Here is a 17,294-nt window from a genome sequence, read left to right on the forward strand (position 1 = left end):
TGTGTGTGTGTGTGTGTGTGTGTGTGTGTGTGTGTGTGTTTAAATCCTTATTGTTGTTTGTTTTTGTTACTGTTATCATTTTGGTTCGGTTTGTTTTCTCGTGCACGGTTCGCGCAATCAACATCCGATTTGTTGTTGTTCATTTGTGAGATTTTTCTTCACAGTTCGTGAACATTTTCAGTAACAATAAAGTTCAGACAAGTAAGTGTCTCAATACAAAAGGTTACAAACCCTTAAAACCAATAATTTTGCTAAGTCTTACGATATCTGGAGAGGGGATGCAACCAGGACAGAAAAGTTGGAACATGTCCAGGAGAGGTGAAAGGAACGCACCCCAAGTCTGTGAAATTTGTCGTGACGTAGGCATTGTTGTGCTTCGAGCGACATCTACCGGTGACATCAGAATACTAACTTTCAAAATTATTTCAAGCAATTGGGACATGGGGATTCCCGTGGTATTTATCGATATAAAACCTGCTTTTTCACTCCATTTGATAAAAACGTGATCTAAGTGTGTTACAGGTTTGTAAATTAACCAAATTATAATTTAGTTTCGCTGGATGGAACTAGGGTGTGCGGCTTTAAGCAATCTTTCTCCGATTTGTTTTTAATAACTTCAGCTCACTGTTGTAACATTAACGCTACACGATTATTTGGAGGTATTTTGAATAAAAACGAACTCGGTAATACACTGTATCGAACTAGCATAAGGACATGTGCATGTGTGGAATTCGAAGTTATTATTTAAGGGATTATGATGGGACTATGTTTTTTGTTTTATGTAACCGCTAATTTATCTCATCAGTATTTTCTTTAATTACCTATTAAATTAAACCTTGAGCTGCCAACGCGGGCAGTTAAAGTGCAACTAAACTCAAATATGAGCCTTATGTGTTGGAAAGATGCATACCCGCACCACCAAAACAAACTGACACTTTAAGCAATAAAAAACGCATAATTTTAGAGTTAAAAAAACAACAACTCGTGCTTATTCCTGCTACCTGGGGGCAGACATTTTCTTTTGTTTTCCATTGCATCCGATACTCTATCTTGGGGCGAAGTGATGTCAGCTCCTACCAGCTCGCTTTCATCAACCTCACTTATAAAACAACATAAATGATTTGATAACATAATAAACTATTTAACTAATTATATTTCAATTTGCATTAATAGAACTAAATAGGGTTATAGTATTTTTCTCTCTTAAAAAATCCAAAGAAAAAATGCATATTATTAGACCTAATAGTAGGGTACTTTGGAGCACAAACGACCACTCACGTTACCCAAGTGATAATGCTCTTTTCTTTGGAACTACGTAATTGGTCAGTTCTGTGGCCAAATGGCCGTTATATGCAAGTGACCGTTATACCAATCTAAAATTCATCACATATTGTACATTTCAAAAACAAATTATATTTGTTAATGATCAAGTAATATTGTTTTATAAATACATGTATATAGTCGAGACTGGTCTAACGGACACCTATATATAACTTTCATCTGTCCATACCGGCCATAAATCCCGCTCAATGCATTTCCTTCTTTATTTTACCTGTATATAACAGCCTTCTGTTCCATGCGGCCAGCGGCAGCTATTTTTTGAACATAATGAATGGGTGAACTTGCCATAACGGTCACAGTATGTATGACAAAACGTATTAAATTATATATATATATATATATATATATATATATATATATATATAGGTTATTACCAGAGGGTTTTTCGGTATCGTCAATATCATATATTAGGAATAAAAATTGTATTATGCGAGCCTCTGGCGAGCATAATACAGTATTTTTATTCCTAATATATGATATTGACGATACCGAAATACACGAGGGTAATAATCTCTTTATCATATAAGCTCAAGCTTAATACAACGTGTTTTTGTAAAGTGTACACGCAACTTTAATCTAGTCCGCCATTAGTAGATATTCAAATGACGTAAGAATATGTGGCACGATGTATTTTTGAATGGAAATGACATCAAACTCGAATGACGTCATTTTGGATGTCCTTACATCAAAATAAAGTTATGTCTAACGTTTTTTGTTTTCTGAACGCTGGACAGCTTTCAGTGTCAAATTGCCATTGAAATGTTTTTATTTGATGACTATGAATGCATACGTCAATCATGGAGTGTCACCAAGTACGTTGACTAATTTACATCTAATTTGCAAAGTTATCAAATTCTTAAAGTATGTGATCTGAAAAATATCACATACTTTGAATGCACTGAAAATGTAAGATATTATATGATGATATATATATATATATATATATATATATATATATATATATATATATATATATATATATATATATATATATATGTATATTGATGTATTAATATATATTGTATGTCGAGGTTGATTGTTACAAACATAGATATTAACGCACTGCGCAGGGAATAGTTAAATCCTTTCTGGCCTCACAAATTGTCCCATGCCGTTGCTAGGATTCGAACCTATGGCACGGAATCGCCCGCAAATTGCAGACTAACCACGATGCGTTCTGAGCTATCCAAACATTCGTATGTATGTATGTAATGATGTATGAATATTTATATATTGTATGCATGTCGAGGTTGACTATTACATACATAGTTATTAACGCACTGACGCAGAGGATAATTAAATCCTTTCTGGCCTCACAAATTGTTCCATGCCGTTGCTGGCACTCGAACCTGTGGCACCGAATCGCCCGCAAGTTGTAATACTAACCATGATGCGCTCTGAGCTATTGAGGCATCCATAAAAAGGATGCTCTTTAACTCAACCACATGCATGGGACCTACAATCTACGCGGTCGATCTCGCTTACGTGCAGGAAACGGTGGGCAGACCTGGCACTGGCAAGTATGTATTGAGGTATGAATATCTATATACTGTATGTATGTCGAGGTTGACTGTTACGTACATAGATATTAAACGCACTGGCGCAGGGGATAATTAAATCATTTCTGGCCTCACAAATTGTCCCATGCCGTTGCTGGTACTCGAACCTGTGGCACTGAATCGCCCGCAAATTATAATAGTAATCACATGTATGTATGTATGCATGCATGTATGCATGTATGTATGTATATATACTGAATCAAATTAAAACTTCACAATCTAAAATTTGAATAAAGCCAATGTGTGTTGAAAGCAGGTATGTTTTAGGAATAAATATTGTAATGGCAATGTCTACACTCCATTTGAAGCCAGTCACAGCCCACGAGACCCGATCCATAGCACGTGCACAACACCATTGAGGCAAAAGTGGTTTTGCACGTGCCACTGGTCAGGTGACTACAATAGCACACGTGTTTTCATCGTTACTTGCTCACAGTAGTCTGACAACGAAAAAACACATTAAAACGATATTTGTTACAACCTGTTTCGATGCCACGCCTCACAGTTGTGCAGCGTGAACGTGCCGTTGGCATGATGCACGCGGGAACGTCAGTAGCTGACATTGCAAGGACGTTCGGTTACAGTCGACAGGCAATTTATGATCTGCGGATGCGAGTACAACAAACGGGCACCACAGCTGATCGCCCCCGATCAGGTAGACCACGTGTGACGTCATAGGCAGATGACCGTAATATTGTGTCACGTCACCTCCGCAACCGTTTCATGACAGCTACAGCAACCAAACGTCGGGTGTCTACGCAAACAATCCGAAATCGGCTGTGAACCGCTCACCTCCACGCACGGCGCCCATATGTTGGACCCATTTTGACCCAATTTCATCGACGTCAACGTCAACTGTGGGCAACGACGGACTCAGAAGGAATTGAATAGAGTCGTGTTTAGCGAGGAATCAAGATTCACACTGCGATTTGCCGTTGGCAGGCAGAGGGTTTGGAGACGACGTGGTGAACGTCATGGTCAGTGTTGTGTCAGTGAAGTTGACAGATTCGGAGGCGGAAGTGTAATGGTTTGGGATGCTTTCTGTGGAAATTAACTTTCTCGACTTCTTGTCATCCGTGGCAACCTCAACGCTGCTACATACCGCGACCAGGTGCTGGCCCAGGAACTTGTGCCCTTCAAGGCAGCTCATGGTCCAGGCCTGATCTTTCAGCATGACAACGCCAGGCCCCACGCGGCCATCTTGATAAGGGATTACCTGAGGAACGCGGGCATCAATGTCATGGATTGGCCTTGAAGGTCGCTCGACCTGAATCCCATCGAGCACGTCTGGTATGTGATGGGAAGACGCCTGCGCACTCTCAGGAACCCTCCATAGACTTTGCAGGAACTTGGTGCCTCATTAGTGGAATAATGGCGCCGTATCCCTAATGCAGTCTTTACACGCATCAGGCAGTTAATGAGGAGGCGTTGCCTTGCAGCTGTGGGTACACATGGAGGGCATACGCGCTACTGAACCTGTGATTTTATCAGACGACCCTTCTTGTGAATTACCATGTTGACTGTTTGTGGTTTTGCCTAATGCTGTGGGCGCATCAAACAGATTTTTGACTCAACATTTTATTCCTATTCTTTCTTTGGACGTCATACAATAAAAAATACCTTATTTAACACGTTCTTCTGTCATATTTGCTAATTAGCCAAGATGAAAAGGTTGTGAAGTTTTTAATTTGACTTAGTATATATGCATTTACACGTGTGTGTGTGTGTGTGTGTGTGTGTGTGTGTGTGTGGGTGGGTGGGTGTGTGTGGGTATTTTGTTCAGCAACAACATTGTGTATAAGTTCTTAGCCAACCATTGTGTATCATGAAGCACATGTTTATTTGTGAATATCACTGGAAGTGTCTGAATGTGTGTGTTGGGGAGAGAGTGTATATACATATATATATATATATATATATATATATATATATATATATATGTATATATATATATATATATATATATATATATATATATATATATATATATATATAGTGTTATTAAAGCATGTGTTGCGAACCGTTTGTCTTGGCTCTCGTACATTCAATTCATACATACTAATTTTCCTTTCTGTTCCAGTTGACGTTAAAGTGCAAACGGATCTTCTTTTTTTTTTTTTTACTTCCATGTCTTAAATATTCAATATCCTGTCGGTCGCGAGTGTAAATATATAAATTAAAAAACAAAAATCCAAGGACTGGACCGCTGGCAGACATGTTCGTACAATTGAAGTTTCACACGTTACGCCGATACTTTCTAATGTAATCATTTTTGGTGTGTACACGTTGTCACACCACTGCTTATTTCATAGACTGGACAATTTTGAAACCAGCAGTGAAGGTGTGGGTAATTGCAGTTCGCTTTATTGTTTTGTCCTCTGCCATTTTGTTAACTTTCATGTAATTAGCAAATTTGATTATCAGTCGGGATTCAGAATTGCCGTCTTTGTCATTTATTCAGTTACCGACAATTAATACCGACTGCCTGTCTCAAGGTTGCCTTGCAGGGTAACTGATACGGTCTCTATAAGGACGGACGTTCATTGCATTTAATGGTGCACCTAATCCGGTTAGCAATGGCTCCCGACTTGCTAAAATGGACGCACGAAGATGAAAAGGCCATCAGTACAAAAATAAAATTAGTTCACGATACATTAGATACCTAACAACTATTTTATTGCAGAACTATAAAACGATGTTAGTGTTTTATATTTGGTCTAGTTGTAGTATTCTCTGGCTCGCATCTAGTATGGGCACGTGTATATTGTTGAAAAATGTACTATTTGGCGGCCATATGGCCATATTTAATTTATGCACAATTAGTCTCTCCCCCCCCCCCCCCCCCCCCCCCCCCCCCCCCCCCCCCCCCCCCCCCCCCCCCCCCCCCCCCCCCCACCCTCTCCCCCCCCCCCCCCCCCCCCCCCCCCCCCATCTACATCAACGCACATTTGATGTCGTTGCTGTCTTTGACAGTAAGTTACATAAAAAATAAATTATGTTACAATTTGTTCTAGGTTTGGACTTTTTAAACTTTAGATTGACTGGACTGTTCGATTAATAACAGGCTTATTTTTGTATTTTTTTCAAGAGGCTAGAATTCTACTTTTTCGCTTAAATAAGAAAATTCAATTAGTATAAGTTTGAAAACATACACCAGTACGTTGATCACTTTTCGTTGGCCTGGTGACATGTAATGTCTATACTGGACTTCAGTATACGTATTAAGGCAATGGAACCAGAAAGGCAACCCGAGACTTTGGCCTTAAACAAAAGGTGTGGGTGTTTGTGATAGTATTTTTGTCTCATCTTCACGAAGTAAAAAGGCGAGATATAGGTGTTACTTTTCCGATGGCGGCGGCGACGACGTCACCTTTTGTGTTAAATTTTCGCATTTAGATTCTTTTTTCACAAAGTCTGTCCTAAATCAATGAAACTTGGTTTATAGGTGCACCTATGGATGTTTATCACAGTGCACCGGGAAATTTATGATATGTGAGACATTTAATTCCGCAGAATTCGTGTTTACGTCGAGGAATAGGATCGTTTGATAGTGTAAATTGGGTTCTTGTGTAAGGCTACTTAAACGGGTTAATTTTCATAGATAAAACACATTAACTATTAAAATACCACGTATAGAAACGTTAAGGTAAAACATGAAACATTCACTGACTAAATAGTTTCAATCGCATGGCACATTCATAACCACATGATATTGTTATCACTCATCGCACACTCTCCAGTTTAAAGCTTGCATTGAATATTATTAGTCATTCTTCTGAGAAAAATACTCAACTCAGAATGAAAACAACATCAATATGCCACTGTCAGTTCAAATTGTGCATCGTCCACTCATACCATGTGATTTGTTAACGGTTTTGTGAATAATTCAACAATATGTTCACTCTACAGACCACATGTCAGGAAGATAAAAGCGCGCCGAGCCGTTACACGACCCTGGTGGTGTGATTTCCGTAATGCTGGCATTTGGATTCCTAATACATTTTGGTCGACCAGTTTTAGGCTTAAATGCCGCTATAAATGAGGGATGTTACATGGAACGATATGTACTCGCTGAACTTCAAATTCAAATTCAAATTCTCTATTGCTTTATCTTTTTACAACTTATCGGCATTATACAATCACAAACATAAATAAATAAATACTGTACAGAATGAATGAATGAATGAATGAATGAATGTTTAACGACATCCCAGCACAAAAATACACATCAGCTATTGGGTGTCACAAATGGCAAGTATAGGGAACTATTATTTATATAAAAAAATATAATTCTGTAAAACCACATTGTCGTTTTAGATCTGTGGGGAAAAGTATAACATATTACATAAATCAAGGCAATTATGTTTTTAAAATTTAAATAGAAATCAAAGTGTTTAAAATCTTTAAAATTAATTCTGGGTGGAATTTAAATACTGTACAGGATAATGGTGGAAGTGATTTACCTTATTAAATACATAATATATACTTATATACATCAATACATACATATAATTTATACATACATGTATGCATACATATAATTTATACATACATGCATGCATGCATGCATGCATACATACATACATACATACATACATACATACATACATACATACATTGCGGGCGATTCGGTGCCACATGTTCGAGTCCCAGCAACGGCATGGGACAATTTGTGAGGCCAGAAAGGATTTAATTATCCCCTGCGCCAGTATGTTAATATCTATGTATGTAACAGTCAACCTCGACACACATACACTATATAGATATTCATACATCTATACATACATACATACATTCATACATACATAAATACATACATACATACATATATACATACTCATATTAATAGAATATAATTCGATCTTATAGGACACCTCAAAATACGCCGTCAGTAGTTATTTAAATTAGTCTATTAAATGTGACCTGCGAGTCTGCCAAAGCAGATAGGCCGTAACTGGTGTCCTCCCATTTTGCCTTCAAACCCACTTTGCCTACACCCATTTTGCCTACACTCAGTATGAAAAGATGATATCCCCAGTTAAAAGTGGAACATTCCATGTATGGTCCCTATGTATAAAATAACATGACAAAATAATATGACAAACACATATTTTATTATAAAAACGATTAACATTACACAACAAAAACGATTAAACTATTAAAATGACCCAGAAATGTTAAACAAATATTTTGTACAAAGTTCAAAGTCATATTTACAACTGCAATTGTATCAAGTGGCTGGCAGCGTCTAAAAACTATAAAGGAGTTTTGCGGCCTTGTTGAAGTTGATTCTTCAGCCTTCATAAGGCGTGTATCAATATCACGATACACCCGCTTTCGTGGTACTGGAGCTGCCCCGTGGTCAAGTTGGATCAGTGTCCTTCTGGTTTTCTCTTCAACGTCCTTCAGTTTATTTATGAACTCATAAATGTTAGGCTGAGCTTTTGTAAGAGAACGGTTCAGTAATAGGGATTGTCCCACTATTAACTGGGGATGTCACGTTGTCATACTGTAGGCAAACTGAGTGTAGGCATACTGGGTTGTAGGCAAAATGGGTGTAGGCAAAGTGGGTTGTAGGCAGAATGGGAGGGAACTCCGTAACTTATGGTTGATATTTGCATGGAAAATGTAATTTATAATTAAATAAACTTTTTACAGTAGAACTCTGCATAGAGAACATTATTAATTGTTAAATCTGAATAACTAAATTTAACAACATAAATCCACAAAAGAAAAACAAAACCTTCACAGAAATAACAAACATACTTAAAGTCATCCTCTACACAGAGTATATCTGCACACCGTGGACATCAGTGGTTAAATGAGAGTTTGTTTTAATAGAAAGCTGCACTTACTAGATTTAATATATAACTTTGTATGGAATGAATCAGTTTAGTTTACTGAAGAAAGACAAACATGCTCTTAGATGGAATCACTACCAAAGAAAAACGAACAGGAAGCTTTTGTCTAATGGATCATCTGAATATATATACTCTTCAAAAGAAGAAACGCAAAACCACATTGTCGTAACATTTGGAGAATTGATTTAATTATTGAATGGTGAGTCCGATAATTACCAAATGTTGCAGGATTGTTCACAATTCACTCTAGTCCATTGTGAGTAAGTGATAGGACACACCACCAAGGTCAAGGTCATCTGGAGTCAATACCGGGTGTGGCCTCCGCGTGTGTTGACAACTGCCTGGCACCGCCTGCCCATTGAAGCAACCAGAGTACGGATGACGTCCCGGGGGATGGTGGCCCACTCGGCCTGCAAGGCTGCTGCCAGCTCGGGCAGGGTCTGGGGCTGTGGTTGTCGCTGTCGGAGGCGTCGGTCCAACTCGTCCCATAGATGCTCAATTGGGTTCAAATCCGTTGATATCGATGGCCAAGGAAGGACATTAATGTTGTTGTTCTGTACGAAAGCCGTTGTGAGACGTGCTGTGTGAGGCCTGGCGTTGTCATGTTGGAACACTGCGTTGGCGTTGGCCATAACTGGAACGATGTGTGGCCGGAGGATCTGGTCAATGTAGCCCTGTGCATTCAGGTTGCCCTGCACGTGGACCAGGTCAGGTCTGCCAGTGTGTGAGATGGCTGCCCACACCATGACACTACCCCCGCCGAATCTGTCCACTTCCTGCACGCAGTTTGCCGCATAACGTTCACCACGACGCCTATACACGCGACATCTTCCATCATGACGTCGGAGCAGAAATCGGGACTCGTCACTGAACCACACCTGTCTCCATCGCAGTTGAGGCCATTGTCGATGAATCTGGCACCACTGCAGTCGGAGTCGACGGTGTTGTGGTGTTAAGATGACACCTCGAACTGGACGTCTGGCACGAATTCCTACCTCACGTAGGCGGTTCCGTACGGTCTGGTCGGATATCCTGCGCAAACCTGGTATTGCTGCGGCTGTGGAGGTGGCAGTAGTCAATCGTTCCCGAAGGTGGCGTACCCGGATGTAGCGGTCCTGCCCGGGGGTAGTGACCCGTGGTCGACCGGATCTAGGGAGGTCACGTGTTGATCCATGTTGCTGGTAACGGTCCCACAGTCTGGAGATGGTGCTTGGGGACACATGGAATGCCCTGGCAACGGCCGTTCTGGATTCGCCTGCGTCTAGTCGGCCGATGGCATTGTTTCTCTGCGGTTCACTGAGACGTGGCATGTCCTGGATTGTCAACTGTCGGCCAGATACAGAGGCCAGGCAAGCGAACACCCTGCACTTTTATACTGTCGGTGTTCATGTTGCACGTGCAGACAACGCATGTGCAGTGGTGACATGGTTTGCACGTGGCTGCGTTTTTGCGAATATTCACATTTTGGAACTTTATTATACAGTAGCTGCGTTTTATCGAATGTAACCGTGGGAATGTGTTTGGGACACGCAATGACCTTATATTCACAAAGCATGAACCGGTAGGAAACATAAAATCGGAGTTATAACCCATTTGTACCCTTTTGCGTTTCTTTTTTTGAAGAGTATATATACACACACACACACACATACACACACACACACACATACACACACACACACACACACAGACACAGACCAGACACATACACATACACATACACATATATTTATTACAAACTTGATTTTAATCTACATGTATTTGTTTTTGAAGTTTTTTGTCGACAAATCTGTAACAATAACAAAATCAGTGTTCTTCAAGTTTCTGCTTGTTGCTAAAAATGTTTCTTAATTTTAATATCTAAAATAATATTTGAATTCTATCCACAGCCATGGTTGCAAACTTGATATATATATATATATTTGATTTTGGTGTCGGAATATTTCTACAATAAATCGACTGCAGCCACGTATGAAATAACTTATATATGTTCTTATATCTAATGAAGATTCCACCAATTTAGCATAAAACATATCAGTATATGCTATTTGTCAGCTTTATTTTCATATAATAATTGTACATTATTCTTCTCTACACCGTCATATTAAAGTTTACAAGAATAACATTTATTATTATTGTCTTAGCCCAGAGAAGATGTTAATATGTTAGCGAAAATCCTATGCCTCTACACTTGGATAATTGTTATGATTTACAGAAATACGCCTGTATATGCATAAAAGCGCCTGTTGTGATCTTTAATATACCAGCCGTGAAGCACTGGTTGGAACGACATATAGCCCAATGGGTCCACAAAGTAGGATCGAACTTACGACTAATCGCAACTCGGTCGAGATCCCCACTCACGGAAATAAACCCCGGGGGCCTAGTTAGTAAACGATCGTTGGGAGATATGTCTACGTAATGCCTGCTGATTGGTCGATGAGATTCCTGCGACGCTGGTGTTTTCACAGTCAATATTAGCACACGTTAATGTGTGATTAAACCTGATGTTATTTTATTAGCACGCTGATAAAATATCGACAAATCTCGCATAGCGTATTGACTTCATGCCGTGTTGCTGTTTTACGATGTTTACATTATCGTAAGGCGTGTGTTAAATGGTAAAATCATGGGTTCGTCACATATGTTTTTGTAAACATGCACTCTGGAAACACAAGCGTATTGTTAAGAGCTGTATTCTATTATTGTTGTGTTATTTTAAAACAGCATTCTGTATAGGAACTAAAACGTTGTAAAATGACTTTCAGAACTATTCGGGACGTGATTTAGCTCAGACAGTTGAGTGCTCGCTTGAGGCGCTTGCATCACAGGATCGAACCACCTCGGTGGATCCATTCAGCTAATTGGTTTTTTTTTCGTTCCAACCAGTGCACCACAACTGGACAAAAGCTGTGGTATGTGCTTTCCTGTCTGTGGGAAAGTATATATAAAAGATCCATTTCTGCATTAGGAAAAATGTAGCGGGTTTCCTCTGATGACTACGAGTCATAATTACCATGTTTGACATCCTATAGCCGATGATTAATTAATCAATGTGCTCTAGTGATGTCGTTAAACAAAACAAACTTTCTTTCTTCCGAACTAAGACGTGTTTTCTCTCTCTCTCTCTCTCTCTCTCTCTCTCTCTCTCTCTCTCTCTCTCTCTCTCTCTCTCTCTCTCTCTCTCTCTCTCTCTCTCTCTCTCTCTCTCTCTCTCTCTCTTTTAAATTATATCTATACTCTAATTTATTCTAATGGATGTGATATATTTTTCATATAAACCTAAGCGTACGGAACGGAAAGGGCATGGGGCATCTGACAAATATATGTATTATAAATAATATGACTTCCAAGCAAATCCACAGAGATGTGACCAATATATTTAGAAAGAATATTTTCGTATGTTATGGAAAAACGAATGAATGAATGTTTAACGACACCCCAGCACGAAAAATGCATCGGCTATTGGGTGTCAAATCATGGAAAGACGAGTACAAACACGAACATTAGTGTGATTGAAGAAATGAGTGAATTCGTTAATTCATTAATTCATTTATTCATCCATTCATCCAATGTAAACTTCATTATACATTGATTTTCGGGTCTCTTTAAAGCCCGTGGAAACGTGATCATATCCAGCTCCCCACTGGATTCAGCGCATGTCAAGATGGATACAACTTGTTATTAGACCTATAGCACAGTCTGGTATTATATTAATGACGCAAATGATTAATAACACTATTACCTGCTGTCATAAGGACTTTAATATATGGAGCATTCTAGAGTCATTACTAGAAGAAAAATAAACATACCGCCAACATAGCTGGAGCTTTCATGAAACACTTCAAATGTATACTATGTCATTTCTGGAACATAGCTGGAGCTTTCATGAAACACTTCAAATATATACTATGTCATTTCTGGAACATAGCTGGAGCTTTCATGAAACACTTCAAATATATACTATGTCATTTCTGGAACATAGCTGGAGCTTTCATGAAACACTTCAAATATATACTATGTCATTTCTGGAACATAGCTAGCTTTCAAATATAAACTATGTACTATGTCATTTCTGGAACACAGCTTCAAAAACACTTCAAATATATACTATGTCATTTCTGGAACATAGCTGGAGCTTTCATGAAACACTTCAAATATATACTATGTCATTTCTGGAACATAGCTGGAGCTTTCATGAAACACTTCAAATATATACTATGTCATTTCTGGAACATAGCTGGAGCTTTCACGAAACACTTCAAATATATACTATGTCAGTTGTGGAACATAGCTGGAGCTTTCATGAAACACTTCAAATGCATACTATATCATTTCTGGAACATAACTGGAGCTTTCATGAAGCACTTCATACGTATACTATGTCATTTCTGGAATATAGCTGAAGCTTTCATGAAATACTTCATATGTATATGTGACGGAACATGCTCTTATCTTTTCGCCTGTGGCGATGTTAATTGTTTTAGAGGGCCGTGTGCAGCTTGGTTACGTAATACCCCCGCGCGACCGTACCCCCTAATACACACCCAGACCGGGTGTGGAGGCCATGTGGCCAGTAGTTACGTAATACCTCCGGTAGTGCGGTTTTACGACCGTGGGTTCTAGCGAACTAGGCGTCGGTCTGTCTGGCCATCTAAAAAAAAATACCGTCTCTGGGAGTTGTGGCAATATCACATGATATGTGAGGTACCGCGTTATGCCCCCAGGCGATATTCGCTGTCGCTGAGATTTTTGAATAAATAGCTAGGATTTTAGATATATCAGGAAGAAACATTGGAAGGCTCCCGGGGAACGTAGTCCGTCTGGACTGGTAAATATATTTTTCTCTGTTGTATAACCTTGATGTGCTTGATGTGACTTTAAATATTTTAATACTGTATTGTACCAATATTCTTTAGACAGTGTCTCCGGTAATCTGACGAAGTAAATTGTAGGCTTCACTGTTCTAATATTTTTATACGAGTATTTGGTAAGATAAAGCTTAGCCGGTCATCCTAGAGGACCTAGGTAAACTGTAGGTTATTGTCTTTATGGTGATATGTACCAGTATTAATTTTGTATTACAAGGTCACTGAATGAGTATTTTAGGGTTAATTAAAAATTAACCAGTTAGGAATAGAGTTGTAATTCCTTTATTAATTAAGTTCCCCTTGCAGCGTTTCTCAATTATCACACGTGTGTGTGTATCACGGTGAAGTGATTAGAATATTGTGTAAACTTGACACCTAGTGATTAACTAATTAAGTAATTAGTCCTGGGTTATTATTTGTTGTTGTTAATTAACTACTGCGGCAAGTACATTTGTCAGCGTAGTGTTAATACAGATTCCAAAGTGTATTGTGTTTTGTTGTGTTTTCTAGTGAACTAAACGTGATATATATATATATATATATATATATATATATATTTATATAAGATCTTATCTCTGATTATACCTAGAGCCGAGCCACTCGGGTATAGACTGCCCGATACAGAGTGATCTAATAGATATACAGTTAGAAGAGATATTTGGATAATCGTGTTTTATTCAGTTACGGGTATTATAGGATCCCCGTGACAGGAGTAAAAATTGGGGTGCTCGTCCCGGATCTAAAACGGGACATGCATATTTAAAAAGTATTGTTTGTAAATGGGGTCTTTATAAATGATTTTTACAAATTAACTAGAAGTAGCAACGTTGTTCACTAGAAAAGAAAAAAAAAGTGCATCATACCTAAATATGGATAAGAATTTGCTGGATAGGCCTACGCTCAGTGTAGTGGAAATTAAGCGAGCGCGTAAGGCCGAATTAGTTGAAATCGCGAGTGATATAAAGACAATTATTATCCAGGAAGTTTTTGGTGATAGGCCTGTTATGGTAGACAGTGAGATTGTTCTGGAGATAGAGGTAAATGAGTTAATTGTGGAACAACAGTTAGCTTTTAAAAAGCTTGAGTACGAAAGAGAAGAACGTGCATTAGATAGATAGAGAGAGAGAGAGAGAGAGAGAGAGAGAGAGAGAGAGAGAGAGAGAGAGAGAGAGAGAGAGAGAGAGAGAGAGAGAGAGAGAGAGAGAGAGAGAGAGAGAAGATAGAGAGAAAGGGAAGAGAGGGATAGAGAAAAGGAAGATAGAGAGAGAGAGAGAGAGAGAGAGAGAGAGAGAGAGAGAGAGAGAGAGAGAGAGAGAGAGAGAGAGAGAGAGAGAGAGAGAAGAGAGAGATAGGGATAGAGAATTCCAGTTAGCAAAATTAAAAGTGGAACATGAGTTAAAGTTGAATACTGAAGAAGTTAGACGAGAAGCAGGAAATGGGTTTAACATGTCGAAGGCTTATAGATCAGTGCCTGTATTTGACGACCAGGAGGTAGATATGTTCTTCCAACTTTTTGAACGGGCCGCTAAGCAGCTAAATTGGTAGCAGTCTAAGTGGACATTGTTAGCCGTGTCTAAGTTTAAAGGGAAGGCTAGCGTAGCTTATAATTCAATGAGTGATGAGCGAGCAAGTCAGTACGACCTAGATACGTCTGCAGTGTTGAGGGCTCAGGAGTTACGACCTGAGGATTATCGTTTACGGTATAGCGAGTTGAGAAAAACGCAGGGTCAGTCTTATAGTGAGTTTGTGGCTAAGAAGGCAGGGATGTTTGATAAATGGGTGGTGTCTCATCAGGTAGAGTCATATACCGAGTTACGGGAGTTGTTGATCTTACAGGACATTCAAAATGGATTACCAGTTAGCTTACGTATTCATTTAGAGGATCGTGATGTCAAAAAGATAGAGGAGGCAGGCATAGTGGTAGATGATTATGTGTTAATACACAAAGCTCAGGCAGTACAGGGTAGCTCTATACAACAGGGTGATAAGAAGACATTTCAGCCAGGGTTTTCCCGGGAAAGTAACTATCGGGGAGAGTCATCTAGTTGGTCAGCTAGTCAGACAAGGAATACCCCTGGTGGGCAAAGTAAGGATAGGCCTGCGTTATCAGCCAATGCACGAACTTTTCGTCCACATTGCAGTTACTGTAAAAAGGATAACCATCTTGTCGGGGACTGTTTTAAAAGGAAACGCGATAATGCGCAAGTGGTCGGTTTAGTGAGGTCAGCTCCGTTAGCGAGAGAGTTAATGGTTAGTCCCATGGCAGAGAAGGTAAACCCGTATGTGTCCACTGGTATGGTTTGTGATGTGAAACAAGAGTTGAGTCCTAAGGCAATATCAATCTATCGGGATACAGGGTGTAGCCAGTCTCTCATAACGTCAGATTGTTTAGCTGGTATTGAAAATTCAGATATAGGACGTAGTTTGGCCTTAACCTCGGTTACTGGAGAAAAAATTGGTTGTCTGGTTACATAACGTTTTCTAGTGTTCGAAGTTTGTGACGGGACCAGTCGTTATGGGTGTTGTGAAGGACTTGCCTATTGAAAACATAGTTTTGTTGGGCAACGATTTGACTAGTCAGTGTTGCCAGCCGCAAGGTGACAAATTGTTAATTGAAGACAGCCCTTTACCAATAGAAGAATGTGAGGTTGATGAGATTAGATATCCTGCGTGTGTAATGACTAGGGCTATGGCCAGAAGGGTAGCACGCGACCCAGAGGAAAATTGTGATTTGTTTGATACGTGTGTGAGCCATGAAATTGGAGTGTATTCTTTAGACAGTGTCTCCGGTAATCTGACGAAGTAAATTGTAGGCTTCACTGTTCTAATATTTTTATACGAGTATTTGGTAAGATAAAGCTTAGCCAGTCATCCTAGAGGACCTAGGTAAACTGTAGGTTATTGTCTTTATGGTGATATGTACCAGTATTAATTCTGTATTACAAGGTCACTGAATGAGTATTTTAGGGATAATTAAAAATTAACCAGTTAGGAATAGAGTTGTAATTCCTTTATTAATTAAGTTCCTCTGGCAGCGTTTCTCAATTATCACACGTGTGTGTGTATCACGGTGAAGTGTTTAGAATATTGTGTAAACTAGACACCTAGTGATTAACTAAGTAAGTGATTAGTCCTGGGTTGTTATTATTTGTTGTTGTTAATTAACTACTGCGGCAAGTAAATTTGTCAGCGTAGTGTTAATACAGATTCCAAAGTGTGTTGGTGTTTTGACGTGTGATATATATATATATATATATATATATATATATATATATAGATATATATATATATATATATATATATATATATATATTTATATAAGATCTTATCTCTGATTATACCTGCACTTTATTACTGCACTTTTCCCCCTGTTTTTTCAATGTTGAAACAGACCAATAAGTTCGCCTATTGCATAAATAGTCTCGACCGATATTTTTAGAATTTGTATGCTCCCGAATAACGCTATAAAAGGCGAAGTGTAATGGTCGATATTTAAATTGTTATTTATAGATGAAATGTCACCTGGACATGGGAGTCCAAGCAATGCTGTTAGATCTACTGGTAGACCAGTAGAGCTAATTTTAATCAGATTGGAATATAGCTGAAGCTTTCATGAAACACTTCAAATATATACTATGTTATTTCTGGAAACATAGCTGGAG

At 38.9% G+C, this 17,294-nt stretch overlaps 1 protein-coding gene across 1 annotated transcript in view; it reads right to left on the reverse strand.

Moving 5' to 3' along the window:
* The window catches only part of LOC121370025 (opioid-binding protein/cell adhesion molecule homolog), an 87,726-nt gene that overhangs the window by 35,242 nt on the left and 35,190 nt on the right, over positions 1–17,294 (reverse strand). The window contains 1 exon segment of the mRNA XM_041495120.1: positions 4,003–4,116. Coding sequence (XP_041351054.1) covers positions 4,003–4,116 — 114 coding nt within the window.

Source organism: Gigantopelta aegis, chromosome 4 (genome assembly GCF_016097555.1).
Source record: "Gigantopelta aegis isolate Gae_Host chromosome 4, Gae_host_genome, whole genome shotgun sequence".
Lineage (NCBI taxonomy): Eukaryota > Metazoa > Mollusca > Gastropoda > Neomphalida > Peltospiridae > Gigantopelta > Gigantopelta aegis.